Here is a 21,732-nt window from a genome sequence, read left to right on the forward strand (position 1 = left end):
ACTACCCTCGTTCTAACGCTTGCTGGGTTCCCAGGAAGATTACTAACGCACAGTCCATGCATTTTCAATTTTCTTCACCAAGAAAAAAATTTGATATTTTTTACATATACTGTTTCTTTCGATATAATAAGATTTTATTTGCATAAATGTTGAAAGTAGTGGAATTAAATAGTACTATAAAAGTTTCTTCGTGTATTACTTTTTTACATTAAAATATAAAATATGGACATAATCTTTTTTTTCTAAATTATAATTGATCCAAATTTGAAATTATTCTCACTAATGGGATTATACTGTTGAAAAATAAATTAATTGTGAAATATACATAATACACCGATATTATCTCAATGATTTAAATAGCAAAATGAATAAAGAAAGAAAGCAAGAAAAAAATAATAAATCCAAGGAATTAAATCCATATCATTCCATTCATCTCCTACGTTAATTAAAAATTTTTAATATTTTGACGTGAATATCATGATTGGTTGAAAATTAATGATCTTTGTACGCATAGCATAGGAGAATCGTATATCCGAAATATAAACACAGCTCGTCATTCAACGTTTCGACGAGCATCAAGCATAAAGCCAACTTTCATGTATGTCTCAATAGCTTATTCAGGAGCGGCTTGCATGCGTCACGAACATTTTCCGCTATTTACTTATCAACGGAAGCTTTAGTTTATATCTGGGCCGTGCCGTGCCATAAACGCACGTTAAAAGCCGAGCATGAAAATGCAAACGTGAACATTAAACACGACGACTCATCGACGGCATCAAACTACGAGTCGTTGACAGACACTGTCGAAACGCTCGGTCGCATTGTGCGAATCGAAAGCGCACGCGTGCCTACATGCGTGTTCGTTCGGAACCGATAAATTCCGAAAGTGCAGAAGAGACAAAGCCAGAGTCGGGAGATTCACGCGCTGACAGTATCGAGAGAGCGTGCGAACGAGCGGTAAAACACGTCAAAGATTCGGAAGCGAGATGTGTTTACCCGACGTGCAGCCGCGGGAATCAATATTCCGGGTTTTAAAGTCATCCGATACTCGCCCCTTCCCTCCCTCTTGCTCGTTTCCTCCATTCTGGATTTGCGCCGTTGTGAATTCGTCCCCCTTTGACCAAACTCAATGGCACGATGTGCCCGATAAAATTCAATTATAATTCGCGAGCGAAAAATTCGAACGCAACATCGTGAGCTTTATGGATAATGTTTGGAAAAGAGCAAATTCAATTTAATAATCTCTTTTAACTTTACACATAAGCAATACTAACGATACTTTATTTTACAAATTATTAATTGCAAAATTAATATTTTTGAATTATTTTGAATATATTTTGAATATATTTTTGAATTTTCATATAATTAATTCACTTTATTGTTATTTTTCGGTTTATTGTTATTAATATATACTTATATATAAATTTATATATTCATATATACTTTATATATTTCCATATATAATAGATAAATACGTATTATTTTTGGAAAATATATTATAAAATATGTATTGTAAAATATATGTAGATAGTGTCAACAAATTTAAACTGCATGATCCTGTATGAAATAAATAAATATGTCCAAATAAAAGAAATTATTCTTTTCTAATTTAAAATACGTACAATTTTTTTCTTTTTTTAATATAAAAATATTCTCATCTTTCAAAAATTATTGCAAGCGTGATATTTTCCACATCCTCGACATCATGACCAGAAAAACTTATTCAGCTGATAAGCTTCCTATTTAGAAACCGCAAAGGACAGTTTCATTTTCCAACCAAGTCTGTTCTCTTTGTTTCTTTTTTAGACGATAAGTGAGCAAAGTTTTACTCGCTCTAGCAAATCGGTCTTAACCCTCTAAAGCTGCCACAACTACAATAAAACCAAATATATGCCTTCTACCTTTCTCTTTCTTTTTTGCTGTCGGTTCTAATGTTTATCGCGAACGACGGAAATTTCAACGCCGGTAATGCCAGTAGCATTATATTGACTAGTGCAAGAACTTAAAATTAACTTGAAGTCCGTTTCGTAAGAATTAAGAAAAAAGATCCGTTTCGCTTCCGCTTTGTAGACTATCTATTTTGTAAATCTCGCGAGACCGCAATTGGAAAGCAGATATTTTCCGGAAGAAAAGTTCTTACAGCGGATGCGAGATCAACCGTGCGTGATGGGGAACAATGTGCGCGTTGCGAATTAAGTGATTCGTTGCAGTTTTATTTCGTTAGTCCTTGCAAGAAGATTGGATAACCTCGTCACGTTACATTAAGAGTCTTTGAGAAGTGCACTGGCAGAAAGAGTCGCCCGCGGGAAATAAAGAACGCCGGAAGCGTCTCAGCAAGACAAAAAGGACGTGCCGATAAAACATAAGTTCGGCGAGAAGAAGCCCTAAAGTAATAGTAAACTTCAAAATGAATTTTCCGATAGTTGAAAAAGTATATAAGTTAAGTTACCATGATACTATGCCGATATATTCGTAGATATTGCCAGTTCATTAATAATGAAAATTATATATCTCTGTAATTATAATATTGTATTCTATAATATATATAATATATGTCAAATACAGCTTTGCAATAATGTTAAGGCTTTATTAAAAATCGTATTGAATTATGGAATAAATAAAATAAATAATGTATAAGTGGAAACTCTGAAATGTGACGTTTAATTAATATTTAATATTTATCATAATTTTATTATATAATTCAAGATTTATATCACATTCAAAATATAAATAGTTTTTATATAAATTTATTATATATATATTTATTTTATATAAATGTATAAAATCATAAATAATACAAGTATAATAAAAAAATATATATTTAAAATAATTACAACGAAACATGACTAACAAAATCATCCATTATATTCTTCGACAATTAAATTATTTAGCGATGCGATGCCTTAAATAGTGCCATTAATAATGACGATTTGCGCAATATATCGCAGTTAGGGCCGAAAGTATCTGGCAGGACGCGCAGGCACATTGCCTGTTTCCTTCCTGTAACCTGATTACCTCTGGAATAGATGCTGCAATCGGGAGAGGAAGCGCCGTCGATTATGTGTAAATATATACAGCCGCCTGCGTCTATATACACGTTCCATACAGACACCAGTACATAGATACTTCCGGATACCTACAAGTCAAGTCGCCAGAATACTCATGGGAGCACTAACGTTTACGAGGCAATCACTTTTAACACATCCTTGGTACCCGTTGAAATCTACACCTAGTCTAGTCGTATGACGGATTGCAGGTACGCGGAATTAATCAGCTGATTGCTGATAGCGTCGTGTCGTCGCTGAGGTTCCATACTGTTTCAATGATTTCACAAGTTCTCAGTTTCTAAGATTCTTTTTCCAAATCATAGACTTATGGCCCCATAAATCCTTAGTTCCGCAAATCCTTCGCTCCTTAAATCCTCGTTTTCGTGGATTTTTAGCTTCACAGATTCTTGAGCGCGCAGATTTTTAGATCCATAGCTCTTTGATGCCATCCTGGTCCCAGAAATGCTTGATTTTATGGACCATTTACGGCGGAGATTTCCGCGTCAGGAAATTCTTGATTTCACAGAACTGTGGTTAATATATTCCTTGATCTATGCGGCTTTGGTCTCTCACGAGATCTAGTTTCCATGGATATTCAATACTACAGATCCTTATTTCCATCTGCATCCACAGAGATGTTTGATTTTGAGGGATTATACACACGTAATATCTAAACGGATTATGTTATCATAAAGGAATACTTTAAATAAAGAAACAAAAATTACTTTGGTTTACTCATTCATATTTTAATAGTATTTTCTTTTAAGAATTTGAAAGCGATCGATAGTTCGACATCTTTATAAAGGAACTTTTATTTCGTACTAATGACTTCATTTAAGGAAAAAGCTCGCGACTTTTATGTTTGACAAAAAAAAAGAGGGAAATAGAAGGAATAAGAGAATTTTACAACTGTCAAAAACACACTTCTTGCGCGAACTGTCATTGAAGTTTATGCGGCATTGCAATATTTTTGTCTGGTTTGTTGCATATCCAGTAAATCCTATATTATACAACTCGGCTCTGTTTAATTTATCTTGTTCACTAATTTATTCTAAAAAAGCGTTACTATTGTAAATTTTTCATTCTAGAAAAACTGTTAAAATAAATATTTGGCGCGTCAGAAAAATTGCATATTATATTACATATGTTATATGTATTTTATTATATATCTTTATTTTATTATATATGTTATATGTATTTTATTATATATCTTGTCGTATATTTCATTGTACATATATATAGAATTATAATCACACATAAATTCCCGAATTATACACATTTACAGCCGGATTTATAACATCATTACAAATATTGTACATTGGTCAATATGCATGAGAAACAAATAATGTTATAATTTATACACGTTTATAGATATAACATTTCATTACCATATTTATGAGATTTAATCTATATATTATTTATTATTATATATTATTTATTATATATTATTTTTTTGCCTTTGTATAAGTATTTGATTACAAAAATATAATAATCAATCCAATTACGCGAATCGAATAAGTAATAAAAATTATTTAATAAAACGGAAAAATATGATCTTTAAAATCTAAACAAGATTTACATTAATCCTTTTGTGTATGTGTGTGTGTGTGTAATAATAATTTTATATATATATATATATATATATATATATATATATATATATATATATATATATATAGATATATAAATTTTTCTCTTTCAATCATTTACTTATTTTTTTTGTAGTTATATGTTATTAATTTTAAAAGAAGTTATATAAACGTTGTTTAAGAAAGAAAAATTTTCTTACGCGATACAAGCTTCAACCAACTTGCATGTTGAAATATATTGTACTTTGAAGCACTTATGTTATAAAAAGGCTAAGGAAACTTTCATGAAAACACTCACGTCTTTCGCAAACTCTATACACTCTACTTTCGATACATCCTATACGTATGTACTATATATGTACTTGTATACGCGGGATGAAACTTGTTGTGGGCCTATAGCAACTTTCACGAGTCGGCGAAGGGTAAGATAGATACCTTTCGAGGTTATCAGGGGTACATGTAATAACGTTTCGTATGCGGTGACCGAATAGAATTATAACAAGCTCTCAGAACTTTCGCGGAAAATTGCCAAAAGTTATACGTACCCTTGCGTATGTTACACACATACCGCATCATAATATAATTTCGAAATGCAAACTTCATCTCATCGACGTAACAAGATAAATTCCTTGCAACTAATTAAAATAAGATAAAACATAGCATAAGTAATACCATTACACAATGATGTTATTTATTATTCGATGAGAGATATTGTGATTAATCAAATAAAATAATTATAAAATTTAAAATACTTGTATTACATGTTTTATTTCGTAAATTCAAAATTAGATGAGAGAAAAAGAAAAGAAGCATAATTTCGTATTTTTTCTAACATTTTAATTTTTCACTTGTTATTTAACAAAAAATTGTCTTTAACATGTGAATGGATTATTGTAAAAAATGAAGAAAATATAATAATTGATCAACTCCACTAAAAATAAAAAGATGCGTAAGTAATATAAAATTGTCCAGTGATCTAAAAATATAAGAGAGAATTATGTTATATATAAATATTAATAATTTTTTAAAAATCCTTCACATGTATAACAATAATTCTGTATTTTTTGTACAAATAAAAGATTTTCATTTTCAAAATTAAATTTTTAATGTAAGTATAATATTTTCTTATGATATTTATAATTGAATTTGTAAGAAATAGAAATAATTTTAAAATGAAATATTGTATTTTATGGAGAGTATCAACTTATATAGCAACATTAAAATAAGGAATGTAACTACTAAAAATACGTCTTTACGATATTGACCTATATTCTTTGGTTTCATCGCAAAATGATGCGTATTACGTCCTGACGTAATTTTAATGACGTAAACTTCGCGCAATCAGTCTGCACTGCGGAGATCGATGAGCGACACAGGAATGCACACGTTGAGTAATTAGTGCATAATTTAACCGGCGCGTGCGCTGAATCGGGGGCGTCAGTTTCACGACACCAACTAGATAATCCCGACGGAAATACAATCCCGTCGATTAATTCAGATTTACCCGATCTTCGTGTCAAGTTTACTCACATAACAATGAAATTCCAATATTATTTGCGAATAAAATATAGAATATATATTGGAAAAATGTGTGTGTATTCAGATACTAACATGGTATAACGAAAATCATCTATACGCATTGTCTGTCACATGATGCGACTGGTAGCGACTAAGTTTACGCAATTAACATGTAAAGCGAGCAACATACCGAAGCGTAGATGGCGAGAATTAATGTACAGCTTAGATAGCGTACGTGCACGGAATTATGAGCTTCAATTTTACGCAATGTCCAAATTCCGTAACGTCGTGATGGAAATGCAACATCTTGAATGAACTGACATTTACTTCGGATGGTTGAAAATTTGAATATATTTGTAGTGTGTCCAGGGCATCTGGGTAACACGAGATGATTGTAATGTAAAATTAACGTGATAATACGCGTCGCCTATTAATCTCATTTTCCAAACTATGGAAATGTTGAAACATTTAGCATAACATTGAATGTTTCTCACATGCGTCTGTACTGTTTGAACTACTGAACTGCTTCAAACACTTTCCTATGCAGCAAAGGTAAATAGAAACTGTTATAATTATACAAAGCAAAATAAATTTTACGTAAACAAAAAGTTAATAAAATTTTAATATAATTTTTTTCGCTACATATGCAAAATAAAGGGAAATATTTCATTCGCAAATACCGTTTTCAAAATACACAATGCAACACAAAATACATTTTGTAAATTTGTATATGGAATTACTGAGAATGATATATGTATAGATACACAGAATAAATTTTAGAAGAAAACAAAATTATTTGACATTTTTACATAAATCTATATCAAACTTATAGCAAACTTTCGATCAACTTATAAGTATTTGATGGCATCAAAATAATTTTATTCCTGAAAAGTTATTTGTGCAAATCTAAGTTAGAAGAATTATTTTTTCCCTCGCAATTTCTTTCTTTCTCGTATCATAATTTATTATGCCTTGTTCAGTCAGCGTCAACACTCTCGTGTTCACTCTGTAGTTTCGTTTATAATTCAGTTTATTAATTTACACTTTCGTACAAAATCGCAGAACAAAGACTGCGTGATATTAATAATTAAACGATTTTTTGATATGACTCGTCACAGCTCAAGACTAAACGCAACCGTTACTCTCCGCTGTCGAGACTACAATGTTCTCAGGTCAAAGGGCCACACTAGTGCGTTGCTTGCTCAATGACATGTGTTGACCACTCGTGAACCCTTCCGCTAGTTCTTCCGCTGAGTTTTACAACGTTACGAGTCCTTCGGCATTGTGGTGTCGAAGGACGATCTCTTACGCGAAAGACTCGTTTTAATTTATTGGTTACTATTGTACTCACTTTCTCCGCGACGACGTCTCGAAGTGATTCTGAGTCGCGATGACGTCTCGAGCTGATGACTCGGATCGCGACGACGCCTGGGAATCACTCGGGTCGCGAAATTCGTTTCTTTTTTGTTTTTTGTTCTTATATATATATATATATCGCAGTCGCACGACGCTTATATTATGCCGTAACATACTCCCCCCGTTGAGAAGGTAACGATCAATTTATGTATGCGGCGTTCGGATTATGTTATGTTTGACTGACGAAGTCGTTCGCATGCTTCGTTTAGCAGCGCAATTTGTTTCGTATTCGCGTTTACATTTGTATGATTATTGTTCGATCGGTAGGAGAGAGAGAAGTTTGGTTGTCCTTTTTAATTCCCCGGTCGTGGTTTTGATGATCGCAGTTCGTGTGATTCCATCTTCGCCTGGCAGCAGTTTGGTGATTTTACCGAGTGCCCATTGCGAACACGGTTGGTTTTTGTCCTTTAAAAGTACGACAGTTCCAACGTGTAGCTCTGGTCCATCCTTGGTCCATTTATTGCGTTTTTGAATCGTTCAGATATTCAAGGTTCCATCGAGCCCAGAAATCCTGTCGTACCTTTGTAATGTGCTGCCAGGTAGACAATCGACTAGCTGGAACACACGATACGTCGCCCTCCGGAAAGGACATTAATGGCTTGCCAATCAGATAATGCGCAGGCGTCAATGCTAACATGTCGTTCGGATCGGTTGAAAGGGACGTGATAGGTCTGGAGTTTAGAATATCTTCGATCTCTATTGTGAATGTGTTTAATTCTTCGAAGGTAAACAAGGAATCGCCAACCACGCGTCGGAAATGATGCTTAAATAGCTTTACCGTAGATTCCCAAAACCCACCGAAGTGTGGTGCTATTGGTGGTATGAAGTACCAAGTAATGCGATGTTCGCTAGCGAACCTCCCGATTAGATCTTTGTGCGTATCCGAATTAAATAGAGCGTATAGTTCTTTCAATTGATTATTTGCACCTATGAAATTGGTCCCATTATCTGAATAGATATGTGTCGGCAATCCTCGACGCGCTACGAAACGTCGTAACGCCGTGATAAAACCGTCAGATGACAAATCACTTACGACTTCCAGATGTATGGCCTTAATTGACATGCATACGAAGACACATATGTATACTTTAATTCGCGTTTGCGATATTTTTTCTCCTTGATGTAGAAAGGACCGCAAAAATCAACGCCAGTATTCGCGAAAGGTGTTGCTTCGCGTACGCGAACTGAGGGGAGATTGCCCATCTTGTATTCTACCGGGTTGGCGTCAAAACGAAAACAGCGCGTACATGTTCGTATCACTCTTCGTACTTGATTCCGTCCGTCAAGTATCCAAAATCTTTGTCGAAGTATGAATAATGTTGTTTGAATTCCCGTGTGATGATGGGTCTCATGGATCTCGCGAATAATTTGGTCGGTTAAGCGGTGTCGGCTGGGAAGTAATACCGGATATTTTTGAGAAAATGTTAGATTTGATTTCTGTAAACGCCCTCCTACTCGAATCAAACCGTTTTGGTCTAAAAATGGGTCTAAATTAATAAATTTACCCTTGATTTCCGTACGCTTAGTTTTGAGTCGTTCGATTTCGTCGGAGAATTACGCGGTTTGTATAATTTTCAAAATTCGCATTTCGGCTTCGTTGATTTCTTCCGCGCATAACGCTCCGATGTGTTTGTTACCTAGACAAAATCGAAGGCAATACGCGACGATTCGCAATTTAGAATATGAAGAATATTTTTCAAACATCTTGAAATTACGGGACAACATCGCTGACAAACATGTGTTTGTCTTCATTTCGGGCACCTTGTCTATTCGTACGCTCTCGCTGGGCCACTCGCCTTCATCGTTACTTAGCCAGGATGGTCCGGTAAACCATGTTCGGTTTCGTATGAACGCGTGAGGTAATTGATCTCTCGATATTGCATCGGCCAGGTTGTCCTCCGACTTAACGTGTCGCCATTCGTACGCGCCAGTGAGTTCTTGCACCTCCGCGACTCGATTCGCCACATAAGTTTTAAGGAGATGAGATGATGTTTTTAACCAATGCAAGACGATAGTCGAATCGCACCAGAGGATTATTTTGTTGGGTTTAATGTCCCATGCATCGTTTACTTCGCGGCATAATCGCGCCAATAATAATGCGCCGCAAAGTTCGAGCCGCGGTATGGTAATGGGTTTTAATGGCGCGACTCGGGACTTGGCACATAATAATTTAGTAGTGACGCATTTCCCACTCGAGCGTACGTATAGACATGCACCGTAACCGGTGTTGCTAGCGTCGCAAAATCCATGGATTTGAACATTTTGATAGTTATCTATTAATAATCGGCGATCGAAAGAGACTCGAGTCAATAATTCTAATTGTCGAGCGAATTCAGACCATTCGGTGTATATGCTTTGTGGAACGGATTCGTCCCATTGCACTCCGCATCGCCACACATCTTGCATTAATTTCTTCGCGAATAAAACAAACGGGCCCATCAATCCCAGAGGATCGAAAATCTTTGCAATTTCAGATAATATATTTCGTTTTGTTAATCGTTCCGTAATCCTTGTCGGATGAATTGAATAACATATTTTATCCGCACGTGCGTTCCACGTTAAACCTAATGTCTTTAGAGAGTGATCTATATTTACGGTAAAATTTGCATGTAATTCGCTTTCTGTTAAGTCATCGATGACTCTCTTATCGTTCGATGCCCATTGTCCAATAGTGAAACCGCCCCGCGCTAATAAATCGATTACTTCGTCTCTAATCGCGCGAGCCTCCTCGATGGTTTCGGCACCGGACAGTAAGTCATCTACGTAAAGATGCGATTCGAGGAGTTTAGCCGCCTTAGGATGGGTTTGGCGTTCGTCATTCGCGAGTTGGTGTATGGTGCGGATAGCGAGAAATGGCGAAGAAGAAACGCCGAATGTCAGCGTATTTAACTGAAACGTCTCTAATCTGCCATTCCTACGCCAGAGAATCTGTTGATATCGCCGATCGTTTTTGTGCAACAGCACTTGGCGATACATTTTTTCTATGTCTGCAGTAATGACAAACTTATATGAACGGAAGCGAACGAGATGTGAAAACAATTTGTCTTGTATCGTAGGTCCTATCATTAAGATGTCGTTTAACGAAATACCATTGTTTGTCTTCGCGGACGCGTCGAAGACCACTCGTACCTTAGTGATGTTACTCGATTCTTTTATTACAGCATGGTGTGGCATGTAAAACCCGTCATCGTTGGGATTTTCGACTACAGACATGTGACCTAAATTTAAGTATTCTTCTATGACTCGCGTGTATTCGGTTTTAAGAGTTGCATTCGCATCGAGTTTGCGTTCTAAAGATAATAGACGCTTGAGTGCGATACTTCTCGATTCGCCGAGTTGCGGCTTAGCTTCACGAAACGGTAAACAAACGGTATCCGCTGTTATCACGACTCACGGTATTCGCAAAATATGTTTCGCATTCGACTTCCTCCTTTGATTGCGGTCTCTGTGTTGTGATTTCTTCAATCGTCCAAAATTGGTTTATTTGACTTTCTAATCTTGTTAAGTAGCATGCCAATTTTGTTACGTTTTGCGCTGGTGCGCCACCGACAACTATCCAGCCCAGACGCGTTTTTTGCAAATATAAATCGTGACCTTCACGGGACAAATTTATTTGACCGATGGAGAATAATGACAGTGTCGCACCGGCCCCTATTAACAAATCGACCGAACGTGGTAGATGAAAATCCGGATCTGCTAGGCGGATATTCGACGGTATTTCGATCGACTCTCGTGGGAAAATTTCCGAAGGAACTAGATCTGTAATGACCGGTATCGTTAAACAGGTCAATTCTTTACAGAAACCGTCAATCCTTGATTGTATCGTGATTAAGCCCTTCGATTCGGTATTCATGGTGTTAATCGCGCTGATAGGCAAAGAGTGCGCGATCACGCGTGAGCCTATACGTTTCACGATTGATTCGGCAATAAAATTTGCAGTAGCGCACGTATCTAACAATGCACGGGCCTTGATAAGATTATTTTTACAGTCCCGAATGTGTACTACGGCACTCATTAATAATTGCGGTGAAGATGGGAGTGACATCGCCGCGAGGCTTATCGTTCTCCCCCCGGAGCGGGCGGTTAGTCAATCGGAAGTAGTGATCGCGAACTTCGATGTGTCCGATATGTTCGCTTTACCGCTGCTCGAGAATTTGTCAAGATGTAAGAGGGTGTTATGTCGTTTTTGGCAAATCGTGCAATTCGAGTATTTGCAAGGACTATCTCGATGAGATCGCAAACAATTATAACAAAGTTTCGCGTTCTTTACGGTCTCGATGCGCTTAGGTATGGATAATTGTTTAAATTTGTCGCATAAAAAGAGCGGATGTCGCTTGCTCTTGCATACCACGCAATTACGCGGCGTTAAGAAAATTTGATTTGAAACGCGCTTCTTCTTAACCGGGGGCTCGCATTTAGCCTTCTCTGAATCTGCCGTCTTCGCTCTCTCGTCTCGACGCGCAAACCGCGCTCTTGTATAAAAACTCATACATTTGCTCGAGTTTTGGGAATTCGTCTCTCTCAAGACTCGCTTCCCATCTCTCTAATGTGGCCTTTGGTAATTTGCTTTCTAAAAGATGAACGATCATTTCAGATGCGACGGAAACTCCTAGGGCGTTCAGTGACGCGAGATGTTGCTGCGTATCATCGGCAAGCTTAGATAAACCGCTCGTAGTTTCTTTGTCTAACGCGGGCGTGTTTAAGATTAAGGCAAGATGTCGCGATACTAAGACGCGCTTTACCTCATATGATCGCTCCAATAGTTCCCATGGCTTTAAATAATTTATACCATCGATTAATGCGGATTTTAAGTAATGTAATTTGTCTATGTCCGACAGATCGGTTTGAGAACCTATCATGCTATGGAATGCGTTTTTGAATGACAACCAGTTTTCGTACTTGTCATCGAATGTAGGCAGCGACGCCTCGGGCAATTTTATCCTTCGTTTATTCACGGATGCGGCGGTCCCTGCGTTATTGCTTCGTGGCTCGTTATTTGAAGGGCCAGGGCCTGCGTTCGAGTTATTCGTCGCGTTTAAGATGTTCTCTGCCTTACTAGCGAGCGAATAAAAACGTTCTTGAATATTAACGAATTCATTCTGATGTCCTTCTCTCGGATCTAATACCGCGAGCTCGTCGTTATGTTCTTCAAATGCATGATATAAATCCGTTACACGAGCGATTCGCAATTTTAAGACGGCTTTATCTACCTCACCTTTGTCGAGAAGATTGCCTACATGTGTGATTTGAGATTTTAGGGAGGTTCGCTTTTGCACTAAAAGTTTGACTCTTTCCGACATTGTTAGGCGATTATGATATAGGATTTAGAAAGGATGAACGACTTACACCGTCTGTTGTGGATGTAGTCTGTTGTTTCAAGATCGGTCTCACTGGTTATGATTGATCCTCCCACGGGCAATGGATCAGTATGCGTGTGGAATTGATCGTCCTCGTCTCTTTTTGATGTGAGACCTCACAGGAGGCACCAAATGTTCAGTCAGCGTCAACACTCTCGTGTTCACTCTGTAGTTTCGTTTATAATTCAGTTTATTAATTTACACTTTCGTACAAAATCGCAGAACAAAGACTGCGTGATATTAATAATTAAACGATTTTTTGATATGACTCGTCACAGCTCAAGACTAAACGCAACCGTTACTCTCCGCTGTCGAGACTACAATGTTCTCAGGTCAAAGAGCCACACTAGTGCGTTGCTTACGCAATGACATGTGTTGACCACTCGTGAACCCTTCCGCTGGTTCTTCCGCTGAGTTTTACAACGTTACGAGTCCTTCGGCATTGTGGTGTCGAAGGACGATCTCTTACGCGAAAGACTCGTTTTAATTTATTGGTTACTATTGTACTCACTTTCTCCGCGACGACGTCTCGAAGTGATTCTTAGTCGCGATGACGTCTCGAGCTGATGACTCGGATCGCGACGACGCCTGGGAATCACTCGGGTCGCGAAATTCGTTTTTTTTTGTTTTTTGTTCTTATATATATATGTATATCGCAGTCGTGCACGACGCCTATATTATGTCGTAACATGCCTAATATAAATATTATTATATTATATAAATCTGTCATAATGCATCTTAAAGATCTATATTTTCTCTTCATATTTTTAAATATAATACTGAAATGTTCGCGCTATAATATGCAATATTTTTATATTTAATATGCAATAGTTTGTGATTATTTTGAAAACTAATAATGTTTTCTCATTGCAACTGTTTTGCATAATCATAAAAAATAATCTATTGGAGCAATTAGATTACTAAAGAAACAACAGCAATAAGCGTTAACATAGTCGATAAAATTAGTTTTTTCATATAAGAGCTGTGACTACATTTTATAAGATGTCGCAATATTAATTCCCTTTCACATTGCAAGTTTGCATCTTCTAATATAAATAATTGCAAATACACGATATATTCTTTCAATTAATCGCATAATATGTTTTTCTGTGACTTCCATTTTTTAATTAAATCTCATTTCACATAAATCTAGATATAATTGATAAGAAAGAAGGAAAAGGAAAAGGCTATATTTACTTTCTTATATACATATATACGAGGGCTTCAGAAGTCAACCTCCGATATAAGCTTACAAAATAAAACAAAAAACAGAAAACTGAGCTAAAACAAGGGCCTCAATCACATAGCGATTGTATCAAAAAAGTAGTAAATACAAATAACCTTTTGTATATAATAAAATGTTTCTCCTGCTTCTTATTTTATTTTGCAAGCATCAGAGATTGATTTCTGAATAACCCCCGTATTTTACGGAAGTAAAATTATTAAAATACTTATTAAAATACCGCGTGATGGAAATAAATTATAAAAAATATACTTTACCTTCATTTGATACAATATCGTATTTGCAGATTTAATTCATATGTAAAGCAATAGTAATCGCACAGTCATAAAAACACAACTTATTTTTCAATTAAAGATATTTGAGGATAGCAAAAAACTATGAATTGGTTAATTAATTAAATTTAACGAACAAATTTTGGTGACATATATTGTATATATATCGTAAACAATCATATCGAGAAGGAAATATCATTTGAAATCTTTCCTTTTATCCCATGGACGAGAAAAGTTTGAAATCGACGATTATTGTGCCGACTCCTTCATCGTTTTTTCGTTCTCTTGAATAAGATAGAAAGCCAAGAAGAGATAAAAATGAAAGAACATCTTGTGGATAAAACTCTGCTGAATAGCGTTTTGATTTCCGTCTCTTTTGAACGATATCATATTTCCTGTGCCCTTCTCGTATAATTCTTTTTGAAAAACTACTTTATATGTACACAGAAGAAATGTTATATCTTAATCACATTGATATATAAAATATTCTAAAAAATGAAAGTTTTTCTTTTTAAGAATAACGAAAATAGCATGCTGTACGATGAAAGATCAAAAAAGATGTTTAAATTGCATGGAATGCGCAATATATATGGTAAATATGTACGAGCATTCTCTATAGATAATACCAAATCTATTTGCATTCAATGCAAATTCTTTTCGTCGTGCAATAAATGCAACAGTTTTCGCGAAATGAGTATTTATGCAATTCATGGAATAAAATACGTGATACATATGATTATAATTATTATGATCGTTAAATTGACACATAATAAAGATAGAAAAAAAGAAAAAAAGAAAATGTATTCAAGAATATATATATTAAGAGAAAAGAAAAAAAGAAAATGTATTCAAGAATATATATATTAAGAGAGTTTCTTTCTCTTATCTGTTTATCTCAAAAGCAATATTGAAAAGAGGAAGAAATCTTTAAAAATATTATCTCTTTTATTTCAGCTTCTTCTTTATAATTCGTTTGTTATGCTATACATTAAAAGATAAGTATCTGCGCGGATATTAATCATGAATTTTTTAGATGGCCAAGCTGCTAAGATCGCTACTCAATATACGACATGATAAATGAAAGGAGAACTACAATCTTGAATACAAAATAAATGTATAAACCAGAAATAAAAATAAAAGTTGCATTGTATGTTAATTTTTCGTAATTATTTTGGTATAAAATAAAATTTTTAAATTGTGGAGTAATAAAAAGTACTCTATAATAAAAACATCACAATTTTTTAAATCAAATATTTTTATACAATTTTTGTATTTTTTACAAACATTTACTAGCTAAAGGCTTTTTTAGTAAAAGTTATATTACAAATCGAATAAAGCTGAAAAAACATTCACCTATTGTTTAGCCTTTTCTGTTTTTATAGAAAAATTGAAGAGCAAAATAACACTACAAAACTTATTTATATTACACTTATTTTTCACGTATTTTTTTCGTATATAACAATTGATCTAACTAGATGAAAGTTGCGCAGTCAACAAGAGAATTTTACGAGCAAAAATGCTATTAGCCATAATTCTTTGCAGAATAATCTAGTGCCAAGAAACGCGCAAGTAAAGCGTACTAAAATCCCGCACAGGTATGTGTACACATATGTCTCGAGGCAGAATAGTGCGCTTCGTACGGACTTTACCGAAACGGCGCACTTTCCGACTCTTGTCTCGGATGTACATTCACCCCTCGAAACTCCCTGCGTCGCAACGTTGGAACTACATATAAACTTAGCCCCGCAACTTGCAGCGAGTAGCTACTTCTCGCGATGCCGGCCTCCTTAGAGAAAGAGCGTACTTAACCACGCTAAACCGCATCCGCCATAAGGAGTTCGGCGCGTTATAGTTTCCTGTCTTTTGATGCTGCTTTCTCAAAGCGAACTTCGATGTCTTCACATCTATGGCATCTAATTAGATGGCCATTCGAAATATGTATTGATTTCATCCCTTATTTTAAATGTTTAATATATTTAAGTATAGATTAAGTAAGCTTAATAATTAACTTAATAATGTTTCTTTTTCCTGTCCTTTTTCATAATTTCATCTAGATTTTAATTATAATATAAATACAGAAGAAGAAAACTTTTATTTTATTATATTAAGTTTTTTTCCTTTTAATAATATTTTAGAAATTCACGGTCCAAGAATTGTGAATTTAATTCAATCCCAAATAAAAAATCGTAGCAAAATTAATACTATAATAATTGTAAATATATAGAAGAAATTTATCAGAAAAATAATTTGCTATATAATTTTAAAATTATATTATTACATGTATAAACACATCTCTAGATTATAAAAAGATTAAAGTCGAATCTTTAGTTTGTATGCGACTATTTCTGTAAATGATAAACAGAAAAATAATATGCTTATTATGTTATTTACTAGAAGACATACTCGAATTCTGAATTTGATTTGAAATCCATTTCATGCATATTTTACGAAAAGGACAGATGGAGAAAACTGCATTAAAGAAGAGGAAAAGAAAGAAAAAAAGAGAAAGAGAAAGCTGAAAACGGAACATCATAGTCGGAAACAGTTTCCGACGTTTTCAATAACGCCCCTAATGGATTTTCTCAGCTCACGTACAAACGCCATTAGGTGCTCTCTCAACCTCGCACAAAGCAGTAGCAGTACCAGCAGCAATCGTGGTTCATTGATTTGACTTGGTGATGACATTCCCAAGTTGCGTAGCTACATAGATAGGCAACATTCTAATTGCGTTCGTTCGAAAAAATTGTAAGGAAATTATATAACGGATCTCAAGTAATCGTGATCGGAGGCTCGCGAACGAATCTACAATGTTAAAGGATTCTAAATATTGTTACAAATGTAACAGCGCTTCACGGAATTTAACGTTTCTATTAAAAAAAGCGCATTAATGCCTAAATTAAATGCGAAATCGTACGTTTTTAAATTACTTTAATAGTTATAACTATATGCCGTTCTGCTAAATCTATCAATTTGAATGATTTTGTAGAAAGAGATAATATGCACACTTTTAATCGACATTCAAGAAATCGGCCGAAAGTATATAAATGAAAGTATATAAATAAAACTGCCGAATATAAATAAATGAAAAATGTACAGCAATGCAGCAGTTGCAAAGACATTCACAATTTCATTAAATGCTAAAATGCATTCATCAAATTAAATCATTCTTTACGAATAATATCCGTTTCATGATCACAATTATAAAAACATTATTTAATTTCTCTTGCTCATTTTGTTTGATTCATCTGGGATAATCATTACAAATTGATCGTATAAATTTATTGTAATATTGGTCAAATAATTTGCATCGAACCGTCCGGGTAATTCAAAACTTTTCGACTTCCTGCGGAAAGAGAGTAGGAAGCTTCCTGAAAATGACGCGCATTTTATTAGAACAAACGGAAGGACGAGTTCGGCTGCGACAGCAGATTGAACCGAATTTTTCTTTGCATGCGTCGCGCCGTGAAATCGAAGCGAAGAACGTGGTTCATAAATTATTTACCAACTCGTAAAGCGGTACGGTGTGTGAAAGGACTGAATTCTAATAAAAAGAAAAAGAAAAACGTGCGCAAAAAGAGTAGGAAATCCTCGGACCTCAGCGAAAAAGGGCGAGCAAAGGTCGGTCAACCAGGTTCTAAAAGTCGAGAATCTACATCCCCAACGAGGGATACGTATAGAAAAGACGCAAGATATGTACTTTTGAACACGAAAATATTTTTTTGATTATACTTGCAGAATAAATTTATATCTAACATTTTTTTCACAGATTTTTTTGAGTTTATTAAAAGAATTGCGTGTCCCAAAATATAAATATTTCGATTTCATAAGATGAATTGTTTTCGATAAACATTTTTTTTTACAAGGATTACTTATAGAACAAATCATTTGAAAATATCTTCTTTTTCAAAATTTAGCTTTATGTAAAAAAATTATCTTGTACCATATGATTTTTTTCAAATTATCAATTTTTATATAGATCGGATATTTCAAAAGCATGTAAAATATTCTCCAGATTTTGACTTTTCTGTATTCTCCACATGTATAAAAACGTGATCCTTTTATATTTTCTTTTTTTTTTATTTACAAATACTGACATATGTCTACGATAATTTTTTTGTTGCTTTGCACTGCTTCGATATTTACAATAGTAATAATAATAATAATAGTACAATAGTTATAATAGATGTAAATGCAGACGATTAAAAAAACTTTATTGTTTAAAAAGAGAAAGAGAAAGAAGATAAAATAAAATGAGTTAATTACCTTCTATTTTTAAATATAGAATATTGAGTTTTCGATTACATATGACTGACAATCGCTGTACGTCATTCCTTTTTCATCCGATATCAAATCAAATCAAGTGTGCTTGCTGACTGCGTTGCACTCCGTTTGCTCTACGTCTAAGGGAACTGGTCTATTTGTTCTTTGTATTACGAGTATATCCCGGTCGTCTTCTATCGTCATTGGTTGTTTTATTTCCGGGATCGAGTCGCGAGCGTACGTAAAGAAAAATGTAGTTTGATGCGAGCTCAGTGTACATATATTCTCGTAAGACTTGGCGATGGGCCAAAATTTTCCAGGGTTTTCCTCTCTCGTCGTCGTCGCGACATTTTTTGCCATGGGGAGAATTCACCTTAATATACGACACACCAGCTGTCCGTCGTGGCTATCCAGCTACGTGAGCGATTTTAATCGACCGAAAGTAATTCAGCAGCAACTGTCGAGTTTTTTACAACAGACAACCTGATGATTCGCCTTTGGCGTTTCAAGTTTTTAAAAACATAATTTAATGTTATACACAATTTACGCTTATACATATGCAAGCCAAAATTGAGTTATTTTTGTTTATGTAAATTCAAAAATTTAAAAAAATGCATGTATACATTTTGAATTTACATAAATTGGATTTCCGAAAGTACACCTTTCGAAAAATGATCTTATAAATTATTTTCTTTTAATAATCTATTATTTGTTAAATAAAATTGTATAAAATTTTTACAATAAATCTGGCATGTATTTGTGTTTATATATTACAATATGTGTGTGTATGTGTGTGTGTGTGTGTGTGTGCTTCAATAAAATTAACAATACTTATTTAGTCACAGTTATTAAGATTAATTTAATTATACATTAATAAATTAAATTTATTAAGAATAATTTTAATTAGGAAAATATCCATGATGCAGAAATTGTGTTTCGTTGAATTAAATCATACAGCGACACTTATTTCGGTACAAAAGCGACCCGACGTGAAAAAGCAACGTAACTGCAAAGTAGCGTGTTGACTGTAAACTAGCGGAAACAAACTTTCTTTCGCTTTATACCGCACAAGAGAAATGAGCCTGTGGAATGATTATAAGACATAAGACTAAAGAAGAAGCGGGTGACTCAGGATATAAGGGAACAAGAAGTTGCACGCTAGAGGATGCATGCAGGATAAGGAAGATGCACCATAGGACAAAGGATAGTTTCTTCAAAGTGTCCGTGGATTTATGTGGCTTGGCACAAACGAGGTTTTATCCTTTTGCTTAAAATTGCGGCATATAAATGCATTGTATTTTTATAGATATATTTCTTAAATATTATAATGTTGAAGCGTGCTAATTAGAATATATATGTTTTAAAATAAAAGATTCAATCTCTCTAAAATTTGTATGAAAAATAGCTGAGCTTTTAAAGAATCTTTATTTTTAAATGTCATTATCCTTTTTGTCTATTGATAACAATCAATATTATATAAAATATGAATACTTTTTAAATATAATATTAAGAACACATACACAAGATATTGGAAATAAAATCTGTTACATATTTGATATATCAGATTCACCTTTATTAGTAAATTTATAACGTGTAATATATTGTGAACTTTCTAATGTTAAAAACTCTTTAATGTTTATTAGAAAAATTATAATACAATATGTCAAATGTCTAAAAATTATTTTTAAAGATTTGGAAAATAGATTATCTTAACTAAATGATAAATAAAATATTTAAAAAATATAATAAAAGATGTGCCATCTTAAATTTTTAAACCGGATATCGTGTTATCACACTTTCTGTATAAAAGATTGAGTGGTTAATAATCTTTTCATATCATTACCAGCTTTTCGTATGTATCATTAACAGCTTTGAAATAAAATACGAATTAAATGCAATTAAATTTTGCATACGTCTAGCTCCAAATATACATTAAATACTTTGCGTAAAGCAGATATGGTTGATAATTAGAAAATTTAATCCTATTAAATGTAATAATTAATATAATCATATATAAATTTCTCACTGTTGTTAAGAAATTTATGTAATTATATTAATCCTATAACATTTTTAATTAAATTTTTTCTTGATTTTTTTGCATCTCTCATATTATTCCAAAAGAATTATGCACGAGATTAATTAATCTATTGTGCTTCATAACTTTAATAAATTTTAAAATATGACGTTTCAATCACATCAACTAATAAATATATAATATAGTAAAAAGAATCCAAATTTTAATTCTAAATATAAAAAGATTTCTCCCTCATACGATCAAGCATCAAAGTTTGAACATATTAAGCTTTTGAAATATAGAAATTTTCCAATATGAATGTTTTAAGCAAAAATTGTAGATTGATAAAATATACCTGGAGAAATAAGAAGTGTATTTTCGATACGGCAATAGTAACGCTTTGGGAAATTTCCTGTTACTGAAACAAGATTTCAGAATTATCAGTACGCGTGCCTGTGCTTCAGGCTGAGTGTTCTATGACTACAGCGAGAAATCGAGTACCGCGCTGTTAGTTTCGAAGGCAGTGCACGTAAGTCGTTGGTCGATTACCTGTCACCGCGAGAGTTTCTGAGGAAATAAGAAATCCTTCCCTTCCAAGGTCTAAGGCGGATTTGTATAGATCTTCGCATTGTAGAAGAGAAGAGTGCATTAGGGATGCATAGGAGCAGACGGCCAGTCTAGCAGACGTATAAACCGCCGACGGTAATATCAGAAAATGAAAATGGAACGAATCGCGGAAGCGCGGCATCCAGAATGGCCAATTTCAACGCTTACCCCTTGTCATGAGATCGAAAAGAAAAACGGAGAACATCCCGAAAAACAAGTACTCTTCTACGTGACCGTAATTGAAGACGTGCGCAGAAGAATGATTCCACTTTCAAGAAATCGAGCTGATTGCTGATATGAATTGATCAATAGTAATAAATGCTATTCCAAAATAGCCAAAATATCAAAGAAACTTTGTAATTGAAAAACAAAGGATCATCAAAATTTTCTCGAATGCTTTTCGTGAGAAG

At 34.3% G+C, this 21,732-nt stretch overlaps 2 protein-coding genes across 4 annotated transcripts in view; both read right to left on the bottom strand.

The window, feature by feature from the left end:
* Window positions 1–21,732, bottom strand: part of LOC145971602 (uncharacterized) — a 278,198-nt gene that overhangs the window by 126,206 nt on the left and 130,260 nt on the right. The window lies entirely within an intron of this gene.
* Window positions 7,820–11,423, bottom strand: LOC145972384 (uncharacterized). Its single transcript, XM_083100946.1, has 5 exons — window positions 11,060–11,423; window positions 9,286–10,947; window positions 8,840–9,045; window positions 8,091–8,621; window positions 7,820–8,017 (listed from the first exon to the last, which is right to left on the bottom strand). Exons 1-5 carry the CDS (start codon window positions 11,421–11,423, stop codon window positions 7,820–7,822), a joined length of 2,961 nt encoding a protein of 986 aa, XP_082957072.1.

This window comes from Camponotus vicinus, unplaced genomic scaffold (assembly GCF_025532165.1).
Source record: "Camponotus vicinus isolate PSW18456_S1 unplaced genomic scaffold, iyCamVici1.0 SCAF_5, whole genome shotgun sequence".
Classification (NCBI taxonomy): Eukaryota; Metazoa; Arthropoda; class Insecta; order Hymenoptera; family Formicidae; genus Camponotus; species Camponotus vicinus.